At 44.9% G+C, this 26369-nt stretch overlaps 1 protein-coding gene across 2 annotated transcripts; it reads right to left on the bottom strand.

The window, feature by feature from the left end:
• Positions 1 to 1582: 1582 nt before the first annotated feature.
• On the bottom strand, positions 1583 to 24769 carry EIF3L (eukaryotic translation initiation factor 3 subunit L). 2 transcript variants are annotated; one of them, XM_054582361.1, is made up of 13 exons: positions 24647 to 24769; positions 24056 to 24104; positions 22751 to 22961; positions 20261 to 20340; positions 17073 to 17134; positions 14041 to 14110; positions 13522 to 13595; positions 10701 to 10872; positions 9022 to 9176; positions 8185 to 8355; positions 6855 to 7352; positions 2760 to 2840; positions 1584 to 1852 (listed from the first exon to the last, which is right to left on the bottom strand). In XM_054582361.1, the coding sequence occupies exons 1-13, from the start codon at positions 24677 to 24679 to the stop codon at positions 1814 to 1816; spliced, it is 1695 nt and encodes a 564-aa protein (XP_054438336.1). In that variant the 5' UTR covers positions 24680 to 24769; the 3' UTR covers positions 1584 to 1813. The 2 variants fall into 2 exon arrangements, with proteins under 2 accessions (XP_054438337.1, XP_054438336.1); XM_054582362.1 differs by lacking the exons at positions 20261 to 20340; positions 24056 to 24104; positions 24647 to 24769 and having other exon boundaries at positions 1583 to 1852; positions 22751 to 22829.
• Positions 24770 to 26369: the final 1600 nt, after the last annotated feature.

Below are 26369 nucleotides of genomic sequence, written 5' to 3'. Positions count from 1 at the left end.
GCACTTGCACACTCATTACACCTCACAACCTAGGGAGACAGATCTTTCATTTTCAGACAAGGCTTCCAGCCCAGAGAGCTCATAGAGCAAATCAGTGACACACAATCAGCCCTGGCTGGTGCGGCTCAGTGGATTGGGCGCTGGCCTGCAAACCATAAAGGGTGACTGGTTTGATTCCTAGTCAGGGCACATGCCTCAGTTGCAGGCCAGGCCCCCAGTAGGGGGCACACGAGAGGCAACCACACACTGATGTTTCTTTCCCTCTCTTCCTCCCTTCCCCTCTCTAAAAATAAAACAAAATCTTAAAAAAAAAAAAACAATTGTCTTGGATCCAGTGGCATCCCTTCAAGCCAACGGTGGGTTACCAAGGGTTATGTCCATGCTCTCAAGTTCCCTTCCTACCAGGAGACACACAGGAGCAACCGACCACACGCCAGGAAGCACAAAGCCTCGCTCAGGATTCGCAGTGGCCCTGTCACTGGGAGGCAGGGACGGCCTCGCCAGCCGTGTCCTTCCAGGTTACAGGAAATACCGCTTCTCTTTAGGGCTAATACATACCGATTTTTATGGGCTACCTGTTGCTGTTTCACCTCTTGTGCCAGTCTTGTGGTAGCACTTTCTAAACTAACACCACAAGTTTGGGTAACAAAAGACTACCTACTACCTTTGACCTTGGACAAGCTATTTAATTCCTCCAGGCCTCACTTTCCTCCATAAGGTGAGGCCACCAAGTCTGCCCGTCTTCAGAGCTATATAAGGCACAAGCTGCGGGTAGACCCGAGGGCTTCTCCCTGAATACAAGGTCTCTACGGCCCCAGGAACATTTCATCTTTGCTGAGTAGGCTGGGCGACATGCCTGAGACAACCAGCTTCAGTCAAGTTTTTAATCGTAGCATTATCTCTGCTGTCAGAAAAGCTTAGAAATCGACTCCGCTAGTTGACAGTGTGGGCTACTAGGTTCTGAAGTGCAGAAGATGCCACCTCAGGGAAGTCCCCAAGGTGGCAGGTTCCATAGGGGCGTTGGAGGGATGACAGCGGGAGTGAAAACAGACATAATTCAGTTGTGACTGGCTGTGAAGGTGATACGGTGGGGGCAGGCACGCAGGGGTATCCAAGTCACTGCGGGTGCAAGAGGCTGCACACGACACAAGTCGAGGGTTCCAGTGAAGGAATCAGAAGACCTGGCCAGCAGAAGACAGTAGAAAAATGTAGTCGTTTGGAGCCAATTCTTGGCTTTTATATAACTATGTGACCTCGATCGAGTCCCTCAACTGCACAAGCCCACTTCCTCATCAGCCAAGTGGGGAGACCACTGCTAAACCGGAGCTGTAAGGTATAAGCAAGGACACGGTTTCCTCTCAGCACAGGTCAGCGGCACTTCTGCTAACATGCATGCGAACTGTGGCAGGTCATTCAACGCTCGCAGGATTCTCGTGAGGTGCAAGTAAGATATCGCATGTCAATGTGTCCTGTAAACTGTGTGGCGCTTTATGAATACAGGGATTAAATAATTCAATTTAAATACCAACAACTGATGTATTGGGAGAAGGCATCGCGACACATGGGAAATTACCTATTGCTGCCCTCATCCACAGATGCTCCCCAACAATAATGAGAGGACAGAACTGGCTCCAAAGAAGATCCCTTTACTGAGACTTATTCAAAACATTTTAGTCCTCGATATGAATAAACTTCAGCTCGGTTGATAGGCTGATGATGGCTGAGCCAGGTAAGGGCTATCCAGCGGCCAAATGCACTCCCCGCCAACGACGACACCAGCACAGGTTCCTGACTAAAGCAAGTGTGAAGGCACTCAGGGTCTCTGTCCCATCTTCTTCAGAGTTCGGTTGAGCTGGAAGAGAAAGACAAGCAAAGTTACACAGGGGGCTTTCGCCCAACCTTTTCCTACAGTGTGAGTGATCACGAGGTCAAAGACTCAGGGCCAGCCCTCTGAAGTCAGGGATGGAGGTCTCTGATGGGCGTGCGGGCGGGTGCTCTCTGTGAGGCCCCAGCTGGGCCCGGCATCGGACATTCAGGGGGTCTCTCCCAGTTCTGGCGGACTGTTCTCCTACCTGCACTCCCACTCCACAAACACACCCTGCACTCCTCTGCCATTTCACACACAGGAAAGGGGTTCAGAATGGCTAGACCTGCCAGGGCTGGGTTACCACCCTGCAGGAGAGGCCTGGTGGCATGGACCACAGCAGAGCAGTGACCTCTGCTGGAGGACTCAAGCACCAGGACACCGTGGCTCCAGCTACAGCCACAAAAAGAGACCCAACATTCTTGTAGTGTTTGGCCTGACCCACGAGACCTCTCCTAGAAAAGACAGGGAGCACGGAGCACCGAGTCTGTCAAAGCGGAGCTGCTCCCTGCGCTCTGCCTCAGGAGCTGGCCAGACCTGTCTGCGTTGCAGAACCACTGCCAGCCGAGGAGGGATGGGCCCAAACAGGGAGGGATGGGCGAGAGCAGGCAGTGAATCCACCCATATTAGGAAATACTAGGGAGGGAGTGGAGGCTCCTTGGCCATCCACAGAGGGAGATCTGGGAAAGAGATGCGGAGAAGGCTGACGCAGCAACTCCCAACAGCCCAACCCTGTTCCCCAAACCCCAAGCAGCAGTCATTCTAGCACAGAAACTTAGAGAGTCAATTTTGGGATTTCTTAAAAATAAAAATGAAAAATAAAGAAACTTAAAAACTCTCCACCCAGTTCCCAGCCTCTGTCCTTGGCCCACATACCCCTCCTCAGACTTCTCACCTCCTCAAATTTATGAATCTGCCGGATGAAAAAATCCCCATAGCGCCTGGCGACTTTGGTGTCTGCGATGTGGATCATGTCCTGTGGGAAAAGCAGAGTCAGCTGAAAGCAGTGAGGTGGAGCTACTTGTGGACTTGCAGGTAATCGTGACACTAATTGCTAGATAAACCCAGAAAGTCCAGCTCTTTCTTTCTAGATGACTGACTTTTATTTTCTTCTTGTTAACTCAGTATTATTTCCTAGTCTTTTTCAATGAACAGTGACTGTTGTGGCAAAAAAACATTTAAAACACCATTTTATTCTCATATACAGATTGCAAATTAGGCCAGATTTTACATTCCATTCTTTAGCTCAGAATATTTTGTTGAACACCATTTTACTTGTGAATTCCTACATAATCCAAGTTAAGGCTCAAGAACTTTCTGAATTGTTGACAGGATTTTTTTCAAGTCAAGGAGGCTAAAAAAGCACTCTATCCCCACCCTGACAAAGAAAAAAGCATTTTGCCAAAGATAAACTTGAACAAGGAAGCAGAACAATTAAAAAACCAAACCAAACCAAACCATGCAACTAAACCTTTTTCCTGTGGGGACTCTGAATGATACTGTTATTAATTAACCGAAATATAATTTCATAGCAAAATTTTATTATAATCAAGTTGCTAGTTCTTGGGAAAATTGTTTTAAATGAGAGGGTTAGGTTTAACAAGACAAGCTTTCAAAAGCAGACTACCCAAACTGATCCAGCAACCAGGTACATACCCGGGAGAGTATATTCACACAGCAATGTGTGTGCAAACATTCATAGCAGCATTAGCCACAACAGCCAAAAAGTGAAAACTCAATTATTCATCAAATAATGAATAAACAAAATGTGATGTACTCATATAGTGGATTATTCAGCCATAAAAAGGAATAAAGTACTGATGCATGCTACGACCTGATGGAACTTGAAAATATGCTTGATGAAAGAAGTCAAGCACAAAGACCACATGTTTTATGATTCCATTTATATGAAATATCAAGAACAGACAAACCCAGAGACAGAAAGCAGATTACTGGTTTGCAGGGATTAGGTGAAAGGGGGAACTGGGAATGACTGCTAATGGGCAGGGAGTTCATTTTGGGGGTGACAGATTGAGGAATTAGCGGAGATGGTTACACGACATTGTGACTATAGTAATAGCCTTCTAAAGAAAACTGTCAAAAAAAAGCAATTATGTTTTACATCAATGCACTTTCTGAAAACTAAAAATGAAGAATAAATTATTTTTTAAATCTCCTTATAGCGTCAAAGAATTCATTGAAAAGAGAATAAAGAACTATTTAAGAGAAAAGAGAAACTATTCTAAGCAAAGCACAGAAGCCCCATCTGTGCTGAGGGCATCTGCTGATCCTAGAAAACTTGGACAGAGGGGACAAAGGCCAGGACCAGTCTTAACAGAAGACCCTCCTTGTAACGCTGGGATCCTACAGGGCTCCATCCTCAAGCTCAAAGTAAACCAGAAGAGCCCTGCCATCCCACCCCGACACCAAACAATGCTTGCCACGTGTGGGGAGGGGAATAAAAGGAGGAGGCAAAAAAAAAGAAAAGAAAAAAAGGCCCACCAGAGATATTAGAAACGCAAGGGGATTCTTCTGACAATCTGTAGCCTGCGCTTCTCTCCTGGCTGGTATGGGAGACCATAGGCTGTAAACCTCAGGCCATGGTGCTCCCAGACCAGTAACATTCCCAGGCACCTTTAAAAGGCAAAAGTAAATACCTCCTAGAGAAATTAATATTCTCCCTAGCCTTCAAAGAAAGCCAACAAATCATTTTTCAATTTTTAAAATTTATTTATTTTTAGACAGAGAGAGGGACAAGGCGAGGGAGAAAAACATCAATATATGGTTGCTTCTTGCACGCCCCCTACTGGGGACCTGGCCTGCAAGCCAGGCATGTGCCCTGACTGGGAATCAAACTGGTGACCCTTTGGTTAGCAGGCTGGGGCTCAATCCACTGAGCCACACCAGCCAGGGCCCAACATATCGTTTTTCATTGACAGTGAACCCTCTGTAGTAAAAAATAACCAAGCACAAGGACCCAATGCACCATGAGTTAAAAAAAAAAAAAAAAATTAAAAATAGAGAAACCAAGAAGTAGAGCTAAGAGATTAATTAGGAATACAAGATCAGTCAAAAGAAAGTTATCCAGAATATGAGAAACAAAAAGATGGGGGAGGGGTTTAGAGACAAGAACAGAGTGAGGTCTACATACATTAACTAAAAGCTCCAGAAGGAAAAGAAAGCAGAGACAGTATTGAGGAAATACTAGCTAAGAATATTCTAGAAGAGATGAAAGATACCAGTCCACTGATTTTAACAGACTGTTATTAAGTTCTTACCAGGGTTCCTAGTGTGTCTGAATAGATTTACTTATGAGTGTAGACACTGGATTGGCCAAGAAGTTCATTTGGTTTTTTCCATTCAATTGCTCCTCTTTAATTTCATTTGAAACAATTTTGCTACACTGTATTTTGACAGCTGTCATACCAGTATGCATTTAAAAAAAACATCAAAATTGGTGAATTTTTGTGTAGCCATTTTAATATTGAAGATGGAAGAAAATGTGCAAATTTTCAGGATATTATGCTTTATTATTTCAAGAAAGGTAAAAATGCAGCTGAAATGCAACAAAAAAATTTGTGCAGCATATGAAGAAGGTGCTGTGACTGATCGAACATGTCAGAGTGGTTTACAAAATTTTGTACTAGAGATTTCTCGCTGGACAATGCTCCATGGTCAGGTAGAGCAGCTGAAGTTGATAACGATCAAATCAAGACACTGAGATCAATCAACATTATACCACACAGGAGATAGCTAACATACTCAAAATATTCAAATCAATAAAGTTATTGGTGAACATGAAAAATGTGTCTTTTATTTTACAGAAATCAACATACAGATCACCATACGGACTTTCTGGCCAACCCAATACATGGGGTAAACAAAGAGGGGAGGTGATGTTTCATGTAAAGAGCAATCCTAGGAGTCTAGCATATTTTAAGTCTGAAAAAAAACCCTCAAGAAAACAGAACTTACTTCTTTTAAAAAAGCTCACTAAGACATTAAACTGTCCAGCTTGAACTTAAAATCCCAATAGTGAAAACCAACACTGTTCCTCGACCCACCTCTTCTCTAAGGAGGAAACTGTACTGACTGCGTGTGCTTCCAGAAATAACTCTCTGCATACACAAGCATGCATAGGGCTTAAAAAGAAAACTAAACGGACCACTGACAGCTACCCCTGAAGCCATATTTGTACTTTTTGTAATAGCCAAAAACCACCCAAATATCCACCAGCGGCAAGAATGAAAAAACGGCAGCAATGGCAGTAGATGCTGGACTATCACAGAGCAATAAACATGAACGAACTATGGCCACACAGAGCAACACTGGATGTGATTCTCTCACATATAATGTTGAGTTAAAGAATCTAGACACAAAAACAGCACATACTGTACAATTCCATTATAAGATACTCAAAACCAGGTAGCAATGACCTGGGACGGTACAAGTCAGGACGATGCTTTCCACTTGCTAAGTACTTCCGACAGTCCACAAAGCACCCACCCCCCCCCTCCCCTCCAGCCACGCCTCCTCTCAGGCCCCTCTACCTGCTGGGGCTGTTCCACTGGACTCACTCCTGCCCCAGGGCCTCTGCTCTAGTGCGCCCTGTCTGGAATGCTCTTCCCCCAAGTATTTGCTTGGCTAATTCCCACACCTCCTGCAAACCCTAGCTTCAATTTCACTTTCTCAAGAAAGCTTATCCCGAGCACCTTATTAGTACTCAAGCTGTGCCTCCCACCAGTGCTACCCTGACTTGACAGCACATGGCAACTTCTAACCTACATGGTTTGCTTAATTTCAACATTTATGTCTATTTTTCAAAACTAGCATGTCAGAAAAAGGGCAGAAATCTTTGTTGATTTTGTTCACTGATATATCCCAAATGCCCAGAACAGTGACTGGAAGGCAGTGGTAGCTTAATAAATATTTACTGCTAATGGATGAACAGAGAGTGCCCCCACAAGTCTAGCCCAAGGGGCGGCCATACCTTATCGATGTAGAAGTCAACCTCAGAGGCTGACTGAAATTCGCCATCTAGGGCGGAGATGCCACTGGTCCACACCAAGTTCTTCATTTTGTGCTTGAAGACAAGAAGCTGGATGCGGAACTCCTGCTCGGTGAGGTCCAGGAAGCCAGCCAGCTTGGCCACAGGCATAGTGGTGTAGAGCTTAAGGAAGCTGCGAATGGTTGACAGCTGGGCCTGCTGCTGCACTTCATCAGAGAACACCTTCAGCTGCTGCAAGAAAGGCTCCTTGTGGTAGTTGGGGTGCACATTGTCATAGTTGGGAACTACGGGAGACAGGAATTTGGGACAGGAATAGCTGAAAAGTTCCTCGTAGACTTGTGGGTCACCTTTCTGCATGCGCAGCATCTTATCCCCGTATTTCTCCCGCAGCTGGAGGTGAATGCTCTCGTCGATGCGCATGGGGTACATGGTGAGGGCAATGGCCAGCAGCGCGTGCATCTGCTCATTCTGCTTGTTGATCTGAGGGTGGAAGGTGAGGATGGTGCAGTGTCAAACGAAACAAACTTTCTGAGGCTCTGCTGCCAACATGGCCCCACCATTCTCCCAAGCACACTGCCCAGATCTCTGACTTCTTGGTCTTGCACCAGTTATTTTCTAACGCCTCTCCCAAGCCTCCCTCTAGGTCTATTCAAATCCCAGACTAGTTCTAGGTCCTCCTCAGCTGGATTCTTCACTGGTAATTCTTAGTCTCTCCATCTGCCACACTCATCTTTGGCAGGTCAAGCCTCCCACACCAGTTAGGATTAAGTCACCCAGAAGCTTTTGACGGCACCCTGATGCCTATAGAATGGAGACTAAATAATTTAGCTGGGTAATGAAGGCTGCCCCAGGATCTAACCCCCAGATCGACTAATCTTCTGCCCTCCAGCCAAAAGCGCTTATTGTACTGCTACATGACCACATACTCCAAAGTCTCAACAGCTCTGCTCTGCCTAATAGTTCCTCCCAATTCTACGCATGCCTTGGTCCCATCCTCCTCCACAGCAAACTGCTTGAGCACAAGATCCACCTCTAACTCATTTTCAAATGCCCACAGCCCAGGGAACACACAGCAAACTGCTGCTGAATAAATAAATGTAGTCACTGAAGGGGGATAAACTGGGGTTAAAAGATACTGTCCTTATCAAGGTGTTAATGGTCTGAGGTAAGACGTAACAGAAAACCTGAGTAAGCCAGCCATACAAAAATCACTGTGTAGAGAAAACATACTATAATAGCAACAGTTTAGATGGTGTTTACCAAAAACTGTTGGCATAGGCGCCAAGGGGTCAGGTGCTCAGAGGCCCCTTACCATCTCATACTTGTATGTGGTCCTCTGGAACATGCTTTTGGTCCTCTGGATGTAGAGGAGGATGTTGGCAAAGACCCGGATGGCATCCTGGTAGCGACGCATCATCAGATATGCAAAACCAACATAATAGTACGTGGTGACCTGGCACTCGGGCACACGGGAGTACATGCTCTGTGGAAGGAGACGGAAGAAGCCTTCATGAGGCCCAAGGCCAATTCATCCCAGATAGGATCTGAACATTGGTGGGGCCTAGTGTCGGCTGGAGTCAGAGGCTCTGAGCACAGACAGTACTATTCTCTAATTACATTATGTGACCTAGGCTTCCACATTCATAGCTGCAACAAAGGCACTGGACCAGGTGACCCTAAAATCTTTCAACTCTAAATCCTCTATACCTCAGTGTTTTTTTCCTCTTGCTTTCTACTCCTTGTTTTTATAAATAAGCCCCATAAGGAAACAGGTAGGTAAGACAGACACATACAAGTCAAATGAAAAGTTACCAATTTTTATGCGGCTAGGAAAAACCACGGTTATCATATCACTATTTATACCATCTTAGAACCAAATTCTCTTGTTAATTAAGACGAGTGAAACTTGAATAGTGAGGATCTGCCATTGTCATTCTGTTTTGGAAACAGAATCAAAAGGCTACTGAATATTTTAAGCAAGCATCAAAGAGAAACCCCCGTTCAGATTTTCACTGCTGTGGTTTCCCAAGTCTCAGTTTTCAGTGGCCTGGGGAAGAGGAGTCCTCCTTCACCTCCCTGGTATTTGTTCTCATAGATGCAGAAGGACTTTCTGGCCCTGGGAAGATGGGCAGAGGAAACAGGTCATTACCTTCTTGTTCAGTTCGATGTTCTCCAACACCTTGATGGCCTGGTAGTAATCCCCCAACAGGGAGTGCAGGCGCAGAAGCCCTACCAGACTGAAGTAGCCAAGCATCTTATAGAGGGAGTGGCGTCCATACTCCCCAGCCACGCTCTCGGGGTCACCTGAGAGAGACAGACACTGAACGCTGGAGCAGGGAGAGGTGAAGGCAGGCAAACCTGACCCTTGAGTATTACTCAGTGAACTCTTCACTCCCTACCATCCTCAATAGCTTCCTGCCGCAAGGGAGTAATTCTGCCTTCGAAGAAATACCAAGAAATAGCATGCCTGACCTTATGCTGATTTTGTATTTACCTACAGTTGGGTGATAGGTAGCAGTTCTTTCATTTTTTGGTTCCAATATACCTGAGAATATGAGAGAACCCCTCTCATCAATAAGTTACTCATCAAGGCCCCTCCTTTCCGGAAGTTCACAAGGTCAAGGCTATTTTCCTAATAACATGAAGATGCTATTTGCCTTCCCACTCAGTTGAATCTGACATCAATGATGCAAAAACAACACTGGTTAACATTACTGACCCCTTGGCGTAAGTCAGGCGGTGGTACCAGTCGTATTAGCAGTCACTGTATTCTTTGCCACCACACACTTGAAGTTAAAAAAAAAACAACTAGCCACTTTTCCACATAACACTATTTTTACTTAAAAGAATAATGGACACACTATGGTGATTTAGATTTGGGTATTTAGCAGCCATTTTCTCAAAAATGAATAAACCCAGCCTGTTAACACTTCAATGAAAGCAACTGACAATTTGTTGCCGAAGAAAAAAATTGAACTTTTAAGCAAAAATTAGGCTTTTATAAAACTTGTACCTGCCACTATGAGCTCAACACCTTCCAAATAGACTTATCTGATGAGGCTAATGGCAAAAGGAACAAAGTGATCTTTAAAAAATGGTGTAACAGCATATGTCAATATTTGGAAAGTCTTTACAACTCAATGAACCAGTATTTTACCATATCATGGAGGGGTAAAAGACCCATTCAAGCTGCAGGGGAAACCAGTACATTTTTATGCACCGAAGTAAAAGCTCACTGCCAGGGCTTCAGGCTCTTTGCTGCAATTAACCTGTAAGACACCTGCTGCATTTCCCCATGGTATCCAAGGCTATCCACACCACCTGAAAAGGCTGGTGAAAACTTCTTCGTTTCCCACCTAAGAACCTTTGTGAGGCCAGATTCCCCTCGTATACTTCAAGCAAAACAGCACGTTGCAACAGACTGGAAACAGGAATAGAAATGAGAATCCACTCTCTTCTAAAAGCCAGACACTAAAAACACTTGCAAAAATGGCACTCTTCTTGCTGAAAAATTTGTACAGATAAACTTTGTGATTCTCTCAATCTACCAAGACTGTAAAGTGGCCCTGACTCCAGAAAGTTAGAAAAGTGCTTCCTTAAACAAAGGCGCTGGAGAAGCAGCAGGAGTGTTTACATGCGCATCTCAGAAGCACTGCTGCGGCCTGTCAGCCAACAGCTGCCAAGTGCAGTAGCCCCCGGCTTTAGCAGCTGGCAACGGTTCACATCCAAACAGCAAAGAGGGACCACAGGCCATCACCTAGGAGGCGGTGACTCCTTAGTACTTCCTGCAGCCTGTTCGGGGGGGAACAGATGGCAAGCAGCACTCACCTCCGCTCGTGTACACCTCCAACTGCCGGTTGATGTTGGACTTGTCTACCAGGGAGTGGAGGACATTGAGGACACTGTGAACATTCCAGATTTTGGGATTGGAACGAAGGAAGTCAATCTCCTCCTCCGACTTCTTGGCGGTCTTACAGCGGTACTGACTGAATGACTGAAACTGTGCAGGATGAAGGGAAAGATGCAGCAGTGGCATGAAATCCAAAGTGACAGCCAAAGGCACAATGACCACCACTACTGCTCGTGCCAAACCTCTCTGTACACTGGTTTTCCAGAGCCATCTTTGTTTAAGCTGTGAATTTTGTTCATTACTGAATATGTTAGTTGTTCCACAACTAAGTAAAAATCTGTAAGATTAGAGGTAGTTTGTGGGAAAAACAAACATTCATTTTGGAGTCAGACACAGCCTAACGTCACTTAGTATCTCTGAGCTTCACAATGCAGTTAATCTGGCCACCAGAATAAAGTGGTTTTAACAGGCCTCTATTCACAGGTGGCTTTGCACATGAATGACGATGTGGTGGAGATGGGGTGGGTGCCTGTATGTCTGAGTTTTCTCTACCAGAGTTGACCAGTACTTCACCTGGAATAGGGAACCAATCCAAGTCACCAAACCAACCACAGAGCCTAGCCACCCACACACACAGGGAACATGCCACAGGCATTCGTTTGGGGCAGTAGTTCTATTGGACCAGCACAGGGAGCATAGCCCAAGAAACCACCTGCTCAATCAGAATTTTTAAAAGCGCCCTGGTTGATGCTGGTACATACTCAGGTTTGGAAGCTGGTCAGCTAGAAAGGCTCTGCATGACCTAGGATTGTGCTTTAACTCTAAGGTATTATCTTCCTCTAAGAGTGTAGGAGAAAAGACTGTCCAATTTACAATAAACAAAGAATAGTATCCAGAATGTATAAGAAATTTTCATAAATTAGTAAGAACAAGATAATCCAATAAAAAAAACTGGCAAAGAATACTGATGAGCACTTCAAAGAAAAACAGGATTAGCCTATTAAAAGGGGAAAGGGCGTAATCTCTTTAGTTATCAGAGAAATGTACATTAAATTGTGATTACCATCTTTCCCATTAAACTGACAAAAATTAGACAGACCAATAACGTCCAGTATAGAAAGCATGCTCCCAAAGGCTGCTGGTAGTAGCATAATTTGATAAAGCCTTCTGAGGGCAACGTATTTACTATCTGTTAAAATTCAAACTGACTACAATGTTCTGTATCTTGATTGTGGCTGTGTATATTCTTGTCATATTTCATCAGTTACACCCCTGAAACTGGTATAGAGGCATGTAAATTATGCCTCTGTAAAGGTGACTTTTTGAAATTTAAAAACCAAATATCCTTCGACCAACGATTTTACTTCTAGTGGTCCCTTGAGATGGCCCTCTATGTTCCAAATACAAGGATATTCACTGATTGACCGCTTATAACAGTGAAAACCAGAAACCCAAATGTTCACCACGAGGAGTTGTATATCCATATCATGTACACTGCACAAAAGAACAAGGCAAGTCTCCAGACAGACATGCTAAGTGTTCCAAGTCATTGCAAAATACACAATATAGTAGGATTTTTAAGCGATGTATTTTTATATATACCCATTAATGTAAATGCCTGAGAAACATTAATGTGGTGCCTATCTTTCCAGACAATAATTGATGTTTCTGCAAAGACATGGAAAACACTTTCATCTGCAGTTTGAAAAAACACAGAAGATTGCTTAAAACACTATTAACATATTAACTTATAGCAATAAAAACAAACAATAGAGGTAGCAAGGAAGGGCCACTCCCCTCATGGGGCATCTACCTGGCTGGGAGGAATTAACAGGCCTTCACTGGCCAGTCCTGGTTAGAAACGAGAGCACTTTAAGCCCCTTAGGAAGAGAACGTCAGCTAAACTGAGGGAATTACGATCACCTTAAGGGGGATGAAGTGGCTTAGCACAGATGGCCCCCCCGCCTTGCTGCAAGCTGGCAGGACTACTAACCGTATGCTAAATCAGAGGCTGGCACAAGCCAAGGAGCCTATGAGAAACATGGCCAGTGTGGTTTGTGGCCGGAGCTGCACCACGGCACTGACGCCTCACCTAGAAGCAGGAAGTCTTTTTTTTCTTTTTTCTTAAAGGAAGCTTCTTTCTCAAAGAGCCCTTGGGAGGTTTTCTCAGCTCACCAATCACAACTTAGCAGCACTTTGGTCCAGGAAGTTCAAATGACTTCTTTAAGAAAACTGATTCCCCCTGAAATACCCAATGTCAGCTGCACTGTTCCCACAAACACATGGAAAACAGATGTTTTTCCAAATTCCATCATTTTATTTTTTAATCTGTTATGTTTTAAAGAATAAAACTAGGTTAAAAGAAGGTGAATAATAATGATAATGACCACAATCAGAGAGCACATATTGAGTGATTACTCTGTGACAGGCACTGTGCTAAGGATTTCATACCTAACCCCCCAGCAGCCCTCCCAACAATCCCTGGTGTATGGAAACCAAGGCCCAGGGTGGTTAGCAACCTGGCCCCCAAATCTCTAAGACCTGCGTTCTTCCTGCCAAACCACCTCTCCAGGTCAGGTGAAAGCTCAACCCTTCTGACTTCAGACTTCCTTCCTAGAGCTCTTAGGTCTCAAGGACTCTTCAGAAAATCACAACAGAGGAGTCCGCCGCCATGGACTATTTCAGACTGCCATGGGTATGTTTTTATACTATGCACCTTCTTAACAACACAAGCAATTATAACAGCTACTCCTTGCTCTAACCAGTTATTTCAAACTAGGCCAAGGGCTGACCAGATACCTGATAGATGAACTCATCGATGATGTCCCAGAGCCACTGGTTGGGTAGTTCGAGGGGAGCAGGACCATCAGCATCTATGCAGAAAATCACAGAAAAGTCAGGTTAGAAGAAAGGACTATGTCCACTCAGTAAGGCTGCAGAACACATTCTGCAATTTCTCTTCTAAAAAGATTGACCCTGACTGGTATGACTCAGTGGGTTGGGCAATGTCCTGCAGACTGAAAGGTCACAGGTTCTATTCCCGGGCAGGGCACATGACTGGGTTACAGGCCAGGTCCCCAGTTTGGAGTGTGCAAAAGGCAACTGATGAATTTCTCTAACACATTGATGTTTCTCCCCCTCTCTCCCTCCCTTACACTCTCTCTAAAAATAATCTTAAAAAAAACAAAACTAAACTAAACAGGACTGACTCACAAGGCATTCATCCCCTTCCTGCACATTAAATCCCGCTAAAATGAGCTGTAGGCCAGTACAAGGCTTCATCATACCCTCCCCAACTTGACCAAACCCTAGACTCACTAAGAATGTAGTTGAAGAGATTGCAGTAGTTATAATAGGATTCAAACCTCTGCTCCAAGGAAGGTCCCCCCTGTGAATAAAGAGAGCAGAGACATCAGGATATAGATAATTAGTTTAAAGGTTACTCCTGGCCTACCATGATGGCTGAAAACAAACACAGGAGAGCTGGTGTCTGCTCTCTCCTTCTTAGTATGCCAAGAGCACTGGAGTGAGAGGGAAGACAGCAAGTGCTCTCACAACACAAAGGGGCCCTGACCACCACAGTCCGGCTTTATGGCAACAACCGTAACCAAATGTTAGGGAACAGGCATGCAGACCTGGTAAAGGCAGAGGAGGAAAGGTGCTTCAGCAAGAACAGCACTAACAAAGACAATGTGGGGCCTGAAGGTTGGAGTAAGAGGAGACAACACTACACTGGGCTACAATGGACTACCCAGGCCAGGAATGAAGAGGTCTTTGAGGTCCAAATAAGAATCTAGGCCAGGGGGTGAGCAATCAACCCTCACCTGTTTTTGTAAATAAGTTTTACTGGAACACAGCCATGAGCACTCACTGGCTATGGCTGCTTGAAAGGCACAGCTGAATAAATTCGACAGAGACCACTGTGGCCTTTAAAGTCTAAAATAATCTGACACTTTACATGGAAGGCTGCTGAACCCCAACCTAGACTTCAATGGTGCAGGCGCCTGAGAACCACTGAAGGCCTCTGAGCCAGGGAACAACACGATGAATGATGCGTTCGTAATGGCATAGAACGAACACTGCCTTGCCACCTTAGCCCTACCGCTTAGGAACGTAGTGTTCCGACAAAGTGTGCCATCTCTCTGTAAAATGAGATTTTGTAATGCCTAACACAGTATGTGGTCTTTCAATGAAAAATCTCCTTCTAGGGATTTAAAACTGGTCATGTATTTGGTACCTAGCAAAGACGCTGTGGGGTCAATAAACTGCTGAACCTTCGCCTACACATCAAAAGGAAGGTTAGAGGTGGTAAAACCAGCTACACTCTGCATTCTGATGCCATGGTCTTCCCAAAACAGCCGTAGCACACAGGCTGGGTAGATTCAGCCTAGCCCACCAAGTGTCTGACCCATAGTATCAATGGTAGGAGAGACTCTACCTTCTTTCAGCTAAGGTACTCGGAAATCTCATTGGGATGCCAGAAAAACGTGGTGCCCTGCACTACTGTGACAACAGGAACTCCCCCGGCTACCACTACTGATGGCAGCTCCTGCCAAGGCAGGAGTCTAGTCGGGTCACATGGTCCTTCGGGACAAGATGTGAGCAACTGCCAATAGCTGGGACCCCTTAGGTGGAAAATGCCTAAGGAAAGATTGTGGTGTCAGTTTCTTTCACTCGCACAGCCGCACGCATGCTCAAACAATTAATGCGTCACCCTCAAGGACCAGGCACTGGACTGGAGCAGTGAACGAGACAAAGCCCTGGCCCTGGTGGAGCTTACCCCGCTAGTGGCAGAAGCTGACAAAAACCAAATAAACAAATTATAAAATGTCAGCTGGTGATATGTGCTCTGAAGTGCCACAAACTATGACCAGGAGCCCGGGGAAAGTTTCAGGAAATGAAACTGGCAAGTTGAGTCAGGGGCCAGTTCAAGCAGGACCCTAAGACTTGGGATTTTATTCTAAGTACGATGGGAAGTCATGGTAGGATTGAGGAAAAGAACTGAGTGATGAGACTATGACTCAAAGGATCATGCTGGCTACCATGCTGAGAATAAGTTGAAGTGGGCAAGCGTGGCAACTGACACCAGCTGAGAGGCTACGCAGTAGTTCTGGTATAAGATGATCGTGCCTGGAACTAAGGCAGCAGAACTGGTGGCAGAAAGTAGTTGGTTTCAAGAAGTACGTTGAGTCCTGGCTGGTGTAGCTCAGTGGACTGAGCGCTGGCCTGCAGACTGAAAAATCACTGGATTGATTCCTTGTCAGGGCATATGCCTGGGTTGCAGGCCAGGTCCCCAGTAGGGGGCGCTTGATAGGCAAACACACGGTGATGTTTCTCTCCCTCTTTTTCCCTCCCTTCCCCTCTCTCTAAAAATCAAATAATAAAATCTTAAAACAAAACAAAACAGCTGAAGAGGATTTCCTGCAAGGCTGATGTCAAATGAGAGAGAAGTCAAGAAGGATACCAAGGTGCTGAGTCCAAGTAACTGGGTGAAGGGTGATATCATTTACTGAGATAATAAACATGGGATAAACAGGTTTAGAGAGAAAATAAAAAGTTCAATTTTGGGCATGTTAAGCTTGAGATGACTATCAAGACAGCCAAATGGAGGTGTTGAGCACGTGAATAAACAAGTCTGGATATGGAGAGACTGTGGTTTAAGACAAAGATTTTTAAGTTGTTCATGTATATAGAATGCAGACTGTAGTTTAGGAGGCTTCAGCCCTCTAAAATTTCGAAATTAGGAAGAGAGGAATCAAACAAGTACCCAAGGTTGAGGTAGGGTGGTAAAAAGAACACTGGTGTCACAATAAAACAGATTTGGGTTCAAGTTTTGTCACTTAACTAATGCTGGAATTTGAGAAAAAGTAACCTCTATGCACCTCAGTTTGCAAATTTGCAGGGTCGCTGTGGGGATTAGAGAGGTGTAGGTGTGTGCCAAGTACCCAGCACTGTGCCTGGCAAGCACAGTTTTACTTACGTTTCAGAGGGAGGGAGGCTCGGGGGCAAGGCACTGAAGGGAAAAAGCCAAGCCACCCCAAGCAGAGGCAGCACGCGGTGCTTGCGGCACACTGCGAGGATGGCAGCCTGCCACCCCCGGGCATGGTGACGCGCCCCAGCCAACGGGGACGGGGCATGGAGAGATTAAGAGAGGACGTACGGCTCCTGCAGTGTTACAGTTTGTCTGGAATACGTACCCAGCTTTCTAGGCTCAATCGTCCCACTGCCATTTCTTAAAAGAAAGCATGCCAACCACTTTTGGACACTGAACCAATATAAACCAGTAACCGTGTTTGGAAAGCAAAATGGCATGCAGTTTAAAAAACTGCCAGCAACATTTAGATACTCACACTGACTTTGGCATATATGTGCCTGTAGTATAGTTCTTTGTACAAAATCAGGAAGACAGCATCTGAAAGAGATGGCAGAGGGATACTTAAGTGATCCACAAAAACGACTTGGGTCTTCTGGCAGTTTTAGCCCCTGGGGGCAGTAAAGGAATAAATGTGATTTCAGAGAACAAACAGCCGTCAAACTCTAACACTTACACCTAAGAATACATGCAACAAGAAAATTTGTTCCTCAGGGAAAGAGACTAGACTTCAAGTGGTAAGCACCCAATAACCTAGACGGATGTCATACTAATAAAGTTGTACTCCTGAAATTCATATGATGTTATTAATCAGTAAATTTATTTTAGAAAAGAAAACTCAATTCTCATTTTATTCTTTCAACCTCATCTTAATCTAATTCAGGCCCATTTCTGTTCACCACTTAAGAGACTTTTGCCATACAGTTGCATAAATAAACCAGCACATGAGTACATGGTCACAGCTCCATGAAAAGCAGTTATGATGCTACCTGTCAAAACTGCAAGTGCATGGGTATCACTGACTTAGCTGGACCTGGCTGGCATCTGGGAACCTAGGTGTCAGGAGGGTCCCCGATAAGGTCATTCCCTCTGCTGTGCCTAAACTGCCCAACAACAAGGTTTATTCTGAACACCTCCTCTTCCTTCAGGGAGTCTGGAATATTGGTGCCTGTTAGGCAGAGTGGGTGCTTACATGGCCAGACCCCAATAAAACGCCTGGACACTGAGTCTGCAATAAGCTGCTCTGATAGACGACTTTCCACACGTGTCGCTACAATTCCTTGCTTGAGGAATTAAGGGTTCCCGTGTGACTATACAGGAGGACTGTGGGAAACTGGTGCCTGGCTTCCTCTGGGCTTCAGCGCATGCGCCTTTCCCCTTCGCTGACACTGCTCTGTGTCCTTCTGCTGTAAACCCCGACAGCTGTGGGGACAACCATATGCTGAGTACGGTGAGTCCTCCCATCAAATCATCAAGCCTAGAGGTGGTCTTAGGAAACGTGGAGATGAAGAATATTTTCCAAAAATACAACAAATTAAAAAAAATGGAAAGGGACATTTAAGGGACATTTAGTCTATGTACAGAAAGGAACAAGACAGTTACAGTTAAGCTTTGAACAACACGGGCTGGAACAACACGGGCTTGAACCGTGTAGGTTCACTTACTTGTGGAATTTTTACAGTAAATACCTGTACTGTTTCTATTGTGGTCAGAATCCACATATGAAAAGGACCAATTATGTGCAGTGACCTATACCATTTGATACGGGGGACTTTAGCATCTGTGGATTTTGGCATTTGCAGGGGGTCCTAGGACCAACTCCCTGCAGATATGAAGGAACAACTTATGTTTCTGGGGAGTCAAAAGTTACACGCAGCCCTGGCCAATGTGACTTGGTTGGTGCATTGTCCCATAAACCAAAAGGTCGCAGGTTCGATTCCTGGCCAGGGCACATGCCTGGGTTGCAGATTCTGACCCCGGTTGGGACGCGTATGAGAGGCAACCAACCAACTGATGATCAATGTTTCTCTCCCTCTCTCCCCCGATCCCTTCCCCTCTCTTTAAAATCAATAAGCATGTCCTCAGTTGAGAATAAGGAAAAAAAGTCATATGCAGCTTTGACTGTAGTGCAATCAGCACTTCTAACCCTTGCACTGTTCAACAATCAACTGTATTCTTATTTGCATACATATGTATAGGGTATCATGGGAGATAAACAGAAAGAATGATAATACTAGATGGCTCCAGAGAATCAAACTAAAGACCTGGGGACAGAAGTGGTGGCAGGGAGAGGGTGGTCATACCAAATCTTCTTTTATACTCTAGAGTACTGTGAATACTCATGTGTTAAAAATTACGTTATGAGAATCCTAATCTTATACATAGTATTATATTCTTTATAGGCAAACAGGCTCTATAATATAGACTCAATATTAAACAGAATATAAGGTCTGAGCAACTTCTTTCAAAGTACATTCTACACCTGTGTAATGACGATATTCTAAAGTATTTCAAAAAAATGTTATACATAAAAAAAGTGCACGACTTGTACACTGAAAACTGTAAAACAATGCTAAAAGAAATTAAAGACCTCAATAAATGGAAAGATACCCCATGTCCACAGGCCAGGGGACTTAACATTAAAATGGCAATATTCGAGTTCTGATTGGTGTGGCTCAGTTGGTAGGGCATCATCCTGCAAAGCAAAGGGTCACTGGTTCAATTCCCAGTCAGGGCACATGTCTGGACTGCAGGTTCAGTTCCCATTTGGGGCACATGTGAGAGGCAACCAACTGATGTTTCTCTCTCACATTGATGTTTCTCCCTCTCTTTGTCCCTCCCTTTCCCTCTCTCTAAAACTAATAAAATCTTTTAAAAAATAAAGTAAAACAGTAATACTCCAAAAGGAGAACAAATGAATAGACAGACAGACAACACTCCCCCAAACTGGTCTTCAAATTCAACACAATCCATATCAAAATCCCAGCTGGTTTTTTTGCAGAAATTGGTAAACTAACTCTAAAATTCATATGGAAATCCAAGAATCTCAGAAGAACCAAAATGATCATAAAAAGATCACCACCTCTCAATTTCAAAACTTATTACAAAGCTACAGTAATCAAGGTACAGGGTAGTACAAGTACAAGCCTAAGGATAGGCACATAGATCGATGGAATCAAATTCAAAGCTCAGAAATGAGCCCGTACATTTACATGATAACCAATTTCGACAACAACGTCAAGACAATTCAATGGGCAAAGACTGGTCTTTTCAAAATTGGTGCTAGAACAGGAGGATATCCATGTGCAAAAGAATGAAGTTGGGCTGTCCTACTTTATGCCACACATAAAAGACACCACCAGAAAGTGAAAGGTGGGAGGAGGCTCGCGAGCCCACCCCAGAGTCACTGTAATGACCCCCAAATTGACAGGGGAAATGGAAGCAAGTCAAGACAAAAGATCACCATTTCAGCTTTCACCATGTGAGAGACTGTCCTCTTCATTCATTCAGCCTTCGCTCAACAAGTTATTTACTAAGGGTCTAACTAGATACCAAGCCCTAGGGAAATAAAAGGGTGACCGAAACAGGCACAGATCATTCCGAGCTTCTAATGACCTCCAGTCACAGGATCCCATCCAGCACACAGGACAAAGGGCTCACACCTACCGTTGCCAACCTGTGGAGCAATGGCTTCAGCCTCAGGCCAAGGTGTATTCTTGAAGAATCTTTCTGTCAGCTTCGTCCAGCTGAAAACCAAGCAGAAAAATTCCAGAACTGGAAAACAAAAAGGACCTGAGAAAGGCAATGCTCACATTTCACAGTCAAGGACCTCAGCTCAGGAAAGGGAAGATGTCACAGAAGTTAAGAGCCAGGGCCAGAGCCTTCCAAGACTGCAACTTTTCTCAACCCAACGTCTACCTCAGACCACTTTTCTGAATTCAGTAAAACACGCCTTCTGTATCAGTTAGACGCCCACCACGCTCTTCAGGGTCATCTCCTGCCTCTGCATCATAAACTCTAGCTGCTTGCTATTCCCTGATTTGAGAACTACTTTTCAGGTGCTCCGAGCTCCCCTTTTAACAATACCAGGGCCACTGCCTAGAGCACCGTGCCTCCTCCCCTTCTCCAAAGAGGAAAGCGAGTCAGTTTGTGGAAGTCTGATGCCACACTGCCCTGGAGCATCCAACCCACATACTGCTTCCCAAGATGCCCCACAGCCCGCAGCAGGTTTCTGTTCATTTTCTTTCTCCCGATCCCTTCAGCAGCTACTTCAACCTTCCCCGACTCTCCTCAAGCTCCACCTTTCCCTCTTCTCCACCCTCACTTCAGCACAGGAACACGCTCGAGTCCCTCTTCAAAAAGCCAACAGAACAGAAAGTGTCTCAATAACCCTGTAAGTCCTCTACACTTACAAACTCTCCTTTCTCACCCCCATGTCTCACCCTGCCGTTATCTGGCCCCTGCCTCCACCACGCCACTGAAACTGACCTGCTAAGGGTACTGGGTACCATATTCCAGACTCAACTGGCTCCATTCTCATCTCAGTCTCGCTAAAGCATTTAACACCTGTTAACCATTCCCTCTTCTCTCTTGGGCTCCTGTGATACTTGTTTCTGATTTACTACCTACTTTTCTGACACTACTCTGCTCACTTACTATCTAGTTTTCCTTCTACTGTCTCCCTCGCTACTTCCTCTTTCTTTACCACCCAAAAAACCTTGTTTCCCAAAGTGCCAGCCATCCTTCTCACTACACATTCTCCTAGGGGAGTATCTACCACATGCCTGGCTAAACTACTGTCTACACCTACCTAAACTGTCCAGTACCGTAGCCACTGGTCAGATGCGACTAAAGAACTGAATTTTTAATTTTAGGTAATTTTAATTAAAACAAAACTTAGTTCAGTTATTGAAAAACTTTCACATTTTAAAATATATTTCATATTTGGAACAAGCAGGTATGTGAATTTACTTTTGACTGAATATTATGAAATCTAAATAGAGATCAAGTATTTCTATTGCAGGCAAATTGAGATGCACTATAAATGTAAAATAGGGGTTTTAAAAAACTTAGTACAAAGAAAAATAATAGTTTAATGCTGATTATGTGTAGAAATATTTTAGCTATGTTAGATTAAATTACTAAGACTAATTTCACCTAATGTTTTTTATTTTTTAAAATGTAACTGACGAGGTCCTGGCCAGGTAGCTCAGTTGGTGGGAGCATGGTCCCAATACACCAAGGTTGTGAGTTTAATCTCTAGTCAGGGCACGTACAAGAATCAACTAATGAATGCACAAATAAGTGGAACAACAAATCAATGTTTCTCTCTCTCTCAATCAATCAATAAGTAAAAATCAATCAATAAATAAAATATAGCTGAATAAAAAATCTTAAATTACACATGTGGCTAGCACTATATTTCTATTGGACAGCAATGGCTATATGTTTCTACCAGAAAGACCCGGGGGATGAAACAAATACAGGTCATGGATTAACCCCTATTCACTGACCCAACAGGCCTTTGGCTACTTGTTTTCTACCCATCCTTACAGAAATTGCTTAAATTCTATTTTCTTGGTGAAGTCTTTACTGAATATCAAACCCCTACTGACCTGTCTCATCTCTAATGCCCACCACACAAGGGCAGTCCCCTCAAAACCAGAAGCAAGCAACCACTGAAAGCTTGGCTCACTCTGTTGCACACTGAGAAGGTATAGAGCACAGTTTAGAAACTAAGCTCTGGAACCAGATGGTGCAGGTTCAAATGTCAGCGAACCAATTAGCTATGTGACTTATCCTTTCTGTGCTTTGCTGCTGTATCTGTAAAATGAGGAAAACAACCGTACCTACTTGATGGGGTTACTGTGAAAGGTAAATGAGTAAATACAGGAAAAGTACTCTGAACATTGCTTGATCTGTATTGATCATGCATATGAATTGCTATTATAATTACTGAGAGTGATGCTGTTTTTGGCCTCGTACAAATTCTGGAGATACAGAGTCCAACAAAATAACATGCCCCTAGCACTAAGGAATCACAGAAAATATTCTCTTTATAGAAAAGTGGTTAAACTGCATCCCCTTTTTACGGGTTATAACACTAAGCCAGTCCTACCCACCCACAAAGAGATCATTTGAGCCAGCGGGCCACACCTGTTTTCATAGATGTCCTGGATCTCATACACTTTCTGGTCGATGACATCGCTGGAGACACGGCTTGCCTGTAGCTCATACACCTTCTGGTCAATCAAATCTGAGACGGTTTTGTGGAAATACTGGATGAAGTTTTTGATCACTTCAGGGATCACCTGATAGGTCTGCTGTTCATATTGACGTTCATAAGCCAGATCCTGCTTTGGATCTCCTAGAGATTGGACAAGATAAATACTTTACAAACTGCTTTCAAACATACATACAGGACATAAAAAAAAGGGCAAGACCATCCCCCACACTAAACTCAAACCTATAAAATTGGACATAACTCTTCTTTTAAATACTCAGATATAATCCTCCCAAATTCATCATCCTGTTTTTTCAAAACATTTACCACTAAAGTTAGTTATTTATTACCTGCTTCTCCCACTACAACTACTAAAGTCTATGAGGGAAGAATCTTGTGACATTTTGTAGCAACACGTACCCTCAGGACCTAAGAGCATTGTGTGTGTAGCAGGAGGGCACAGACTGTGGGCAGAAGAGTACACAGTAGGTACTTAATAGTATTTGAATGAGTAAATTACTGTAATTTTCTACCTATATGACTTGGTAAGGTAATTAAATTTCTCTGTGCTAAGTTTTCTCATCTGTAAAATGGAGACAACATTAACTTACATACTTTACAAAACTGTTACAAGGACTAAAGGAGATTCTTCACACAAAGTACACAGAACAATGCATGGCACTCACTAAGTGTGAAACCAAACCCAGTCACTATGCCATTGCAGAAAACCTCAAAAACCTTCCCAAACATTTTATTTGGGCCCTGGACAGGTAAGCTCAGTTGGTTGGTGCACTGCCCCCAACACACAAGTTTGTGGGTTTGATCCCCGGTCAGGGCACATACAAGAATCAACTGGTGAATGCATAAATAAGTAGAACAACAAATTGACGTCTCTCTCTCTCTCCCCCTCAATTTTTTTTAAAAAAGATTTCATTTAGGCTTGGTTTCTTAGACTCACTTTAACTTCTTATACAAGATTTTCTTCTTCGACTAACAGTTTAAACAAAAATTACAGCCAGGATAATAACCCTTCCCTTCTGCGATGTTTAGGTGGACCATAAAAAGGCTCGGTTTCTTAGACTCCATACCCCCCTCCTGCTGAGAGCTAATAGTAGACGCCAAGCCCAGACCGGCAAGCAGCAGCTTCAAACAGGCTCCCGTCGGCGCGGCTCAGGGCCACCGAGGGGCCGATCCCCGCCAGCGAGCGCCCAGCTCACCGGCCAAACTCGCGCACTCACCCGTGTGCATGTCATAGTCGCCTGGGTAAGCATAGGGGTCGTATGCCGCCTGTTAACGAAAAACACACGAACAGTCACTAATTCGTGAACCCAAAAGGCTCGCTGTAGGGCTTCTGTGCCAAGCAGGGTACCAAGGATACGAAGCTGGAGTAAACACAGTCCCTGCCTTTGAGGAGCTCACACGCCCGTGGAGAGAGAATAACTAGACAATGACAACACATCGTTTGGGTGCTGTCAGGCAGAGGAAAGCACCGGAGGCTGCGGGGAACCCGCGGGCTTTGACAAGACTGAGCCCAAACCACAAGGGCTCAGCTACAGAAACACGGACCCCATAACCTGCCTCGGTCCCCAGCTGTGGAAAAGGAGAGGCCAGGGGACCCAACGCGGGAAATGGGCGGGCCGAAACAGGGCTGACGCGGAGCCGGGAGGGGAGGCAGCAGCACGCGGGCCGCGCCGGCCAGGCGGCAGACCGGAGCAGGTCGCGGCCGCCGGGGGCTCCCAGAGAGGCCCGAGCCTTCTCACCGCGGGGCCCGGTGTCCAGACAGCCCTGCCCCCGGCGCAAAGCCCAGCAGCTACTTAGGGCCAAGTTACCTCAGACTCATAATCATCAGCGGGGTAAGACATGGCTGCGAGGCTCGGTAATCCTGCCGCGGAAAGGGACAAGGGCGGCCTGCGCCTGCGTCGTGGGGCCGGAAGTTCAGCCCCGCTGGGGCCTGCAGTGAGACCGGAAGCTTTTCCGGAACTGCCGGCAACCTGAGGCAGCCACGTTAGGAAGGGCGAAAATTACAAATACTGAAATTTCTGTCTTGAAGTAGAGGCTTTACTGGGAAGATGACGCCTAAGTATTTGCGTAGATCAGAAATAGGGAGGCGAAACCGTTCAGCAAAATAAACTATGGGCAAAGAAACACAAAGTAATGCCACACAAAAGATGGCTGACAGCTTCTTCGGGTCTATTTCTCGCATGAAGGCAACTTCGGGTACCAGAAGGCTCGTTGTTGAATTTAGGTGTAAGCGGGTTGCCTGCGACAAGTGTCTTCAAACGTTCCGGCCTCAAAAGACTAAAATTACTGGGTGTAAAGGTTGAGACTTGGTCCCATGCAGTGAGAGGGCATTTGAAAAACGCTCCTCCCGACTTTGGATGTTAAGGTTGGAGCAGGCAAAGATGAAGGGCAGACCCGGCGTGAGGCCCTAGAGGGAGTCCCGGGACCCACACGTGCACCATTGAACGCTCAGGCTGTGCGTCGTGTTGGAGTCCCGCGGCAGTGTGGGTTTGTGACCTGGGGAAACCCTCAAGTTAGGGACAGGGTTATAAAGCCCCAGAAACTGATCCGTGGATCAGCTGTCTGTCCAACCACAACACCTAGTGGAAATCTGGATTCCAGTCCCTGCTCACCCTTCCTAGTCCCCCCACCCCCCCACCCCCAACCTGCATCCTCTAGTCATACACGCCTCCTTGCTTTTCCCAACGTAACACACTCCGCCTCCGGGCTTTTGCATGACCAGTTTCCTGATCTAGGTCCTACAACGCAGTCCTCCCAGATAGATACACGCAAGGCTGGCTACATCCCCTTCGGTTGTTTGCTCTGATGCCTGCAAGTCAGAGGATCGTATTTATAGGGTTGGCCAAAAAGTCTGTGTGGTTTTTTTCCCCCTGTAAAATAAAAACCAAGTTTTCCATTTTCACCAATAACTTGATTGATCAGGATATTTTGAGTATGTCATCTATCTCCCTCTATTGGCTTCTAGTGGGTAGAGGTCAGCCATGCTGCTAAACATCTTCCAATGCATAAGATAGCTCCACAGCAAAGGATTATTTGGCCAAAACGTCCATTGTACCAAAAAACTTCTCAAACCACTTTTGACACATTCGATCAGTCACAGCACCCTCTCAATAAGCTGCACAAATCTTTTGTTTTTGCGTTGCAGTTGCGTTCTTGAAATAATAAAAGCATAATATGCTGAAAATGTTGCTTACTTTCTTCCATCTTCATTATTAAAATGGTTGCACAAAAATTAACTACTTTTGATGATTTTAAAAAAAATTTTATTTTTAGAGAGGGAAAGAGGGGGAGGAAGAGGGAAACATCAATGTGTGGTTGCCTCGTGAGCTCCCCCTACTGGGCACCTGGCCTGCAACCAAGGCACGTGCCCCAAATAGGAATCCAACCTCCCACCCTTTGGCTTGCAGGTATAACGCTCAATCCACAGCCACACCAGCCAGGGCTGATAAGGTTTTTTTTAAATGCAGACTGATGTGACAGCTGTCACAATACAATCTAACAAAATTGTTTAGAATGAAGTTAAAGACAACC

The sequence above is a fragment of the Pteronotus mesoamericanus genome, unplaced genomic scaffold (genome assembly GCF_021234165.1).
Source record: "Pteronotus mesoamericanus isolate MK-2021 breed Mesoamerican mustached bat unplaced genomic scaffold, CSHL_Meso_final contig_702, whole genome shotgun sequence".
NCBI classification, from domain to species: Eukaryota; Metazoa; Chordata; class Mammalia; order Chiroptera; family Mormoopidae; genus Pteronotus; species Pteronotus mesoamericanus.
The sequence above is the reverse complement of the archived record's forward strand: the minus strand, read 5'-3'. Positions and strand labels throughout refer to the sequence as shown.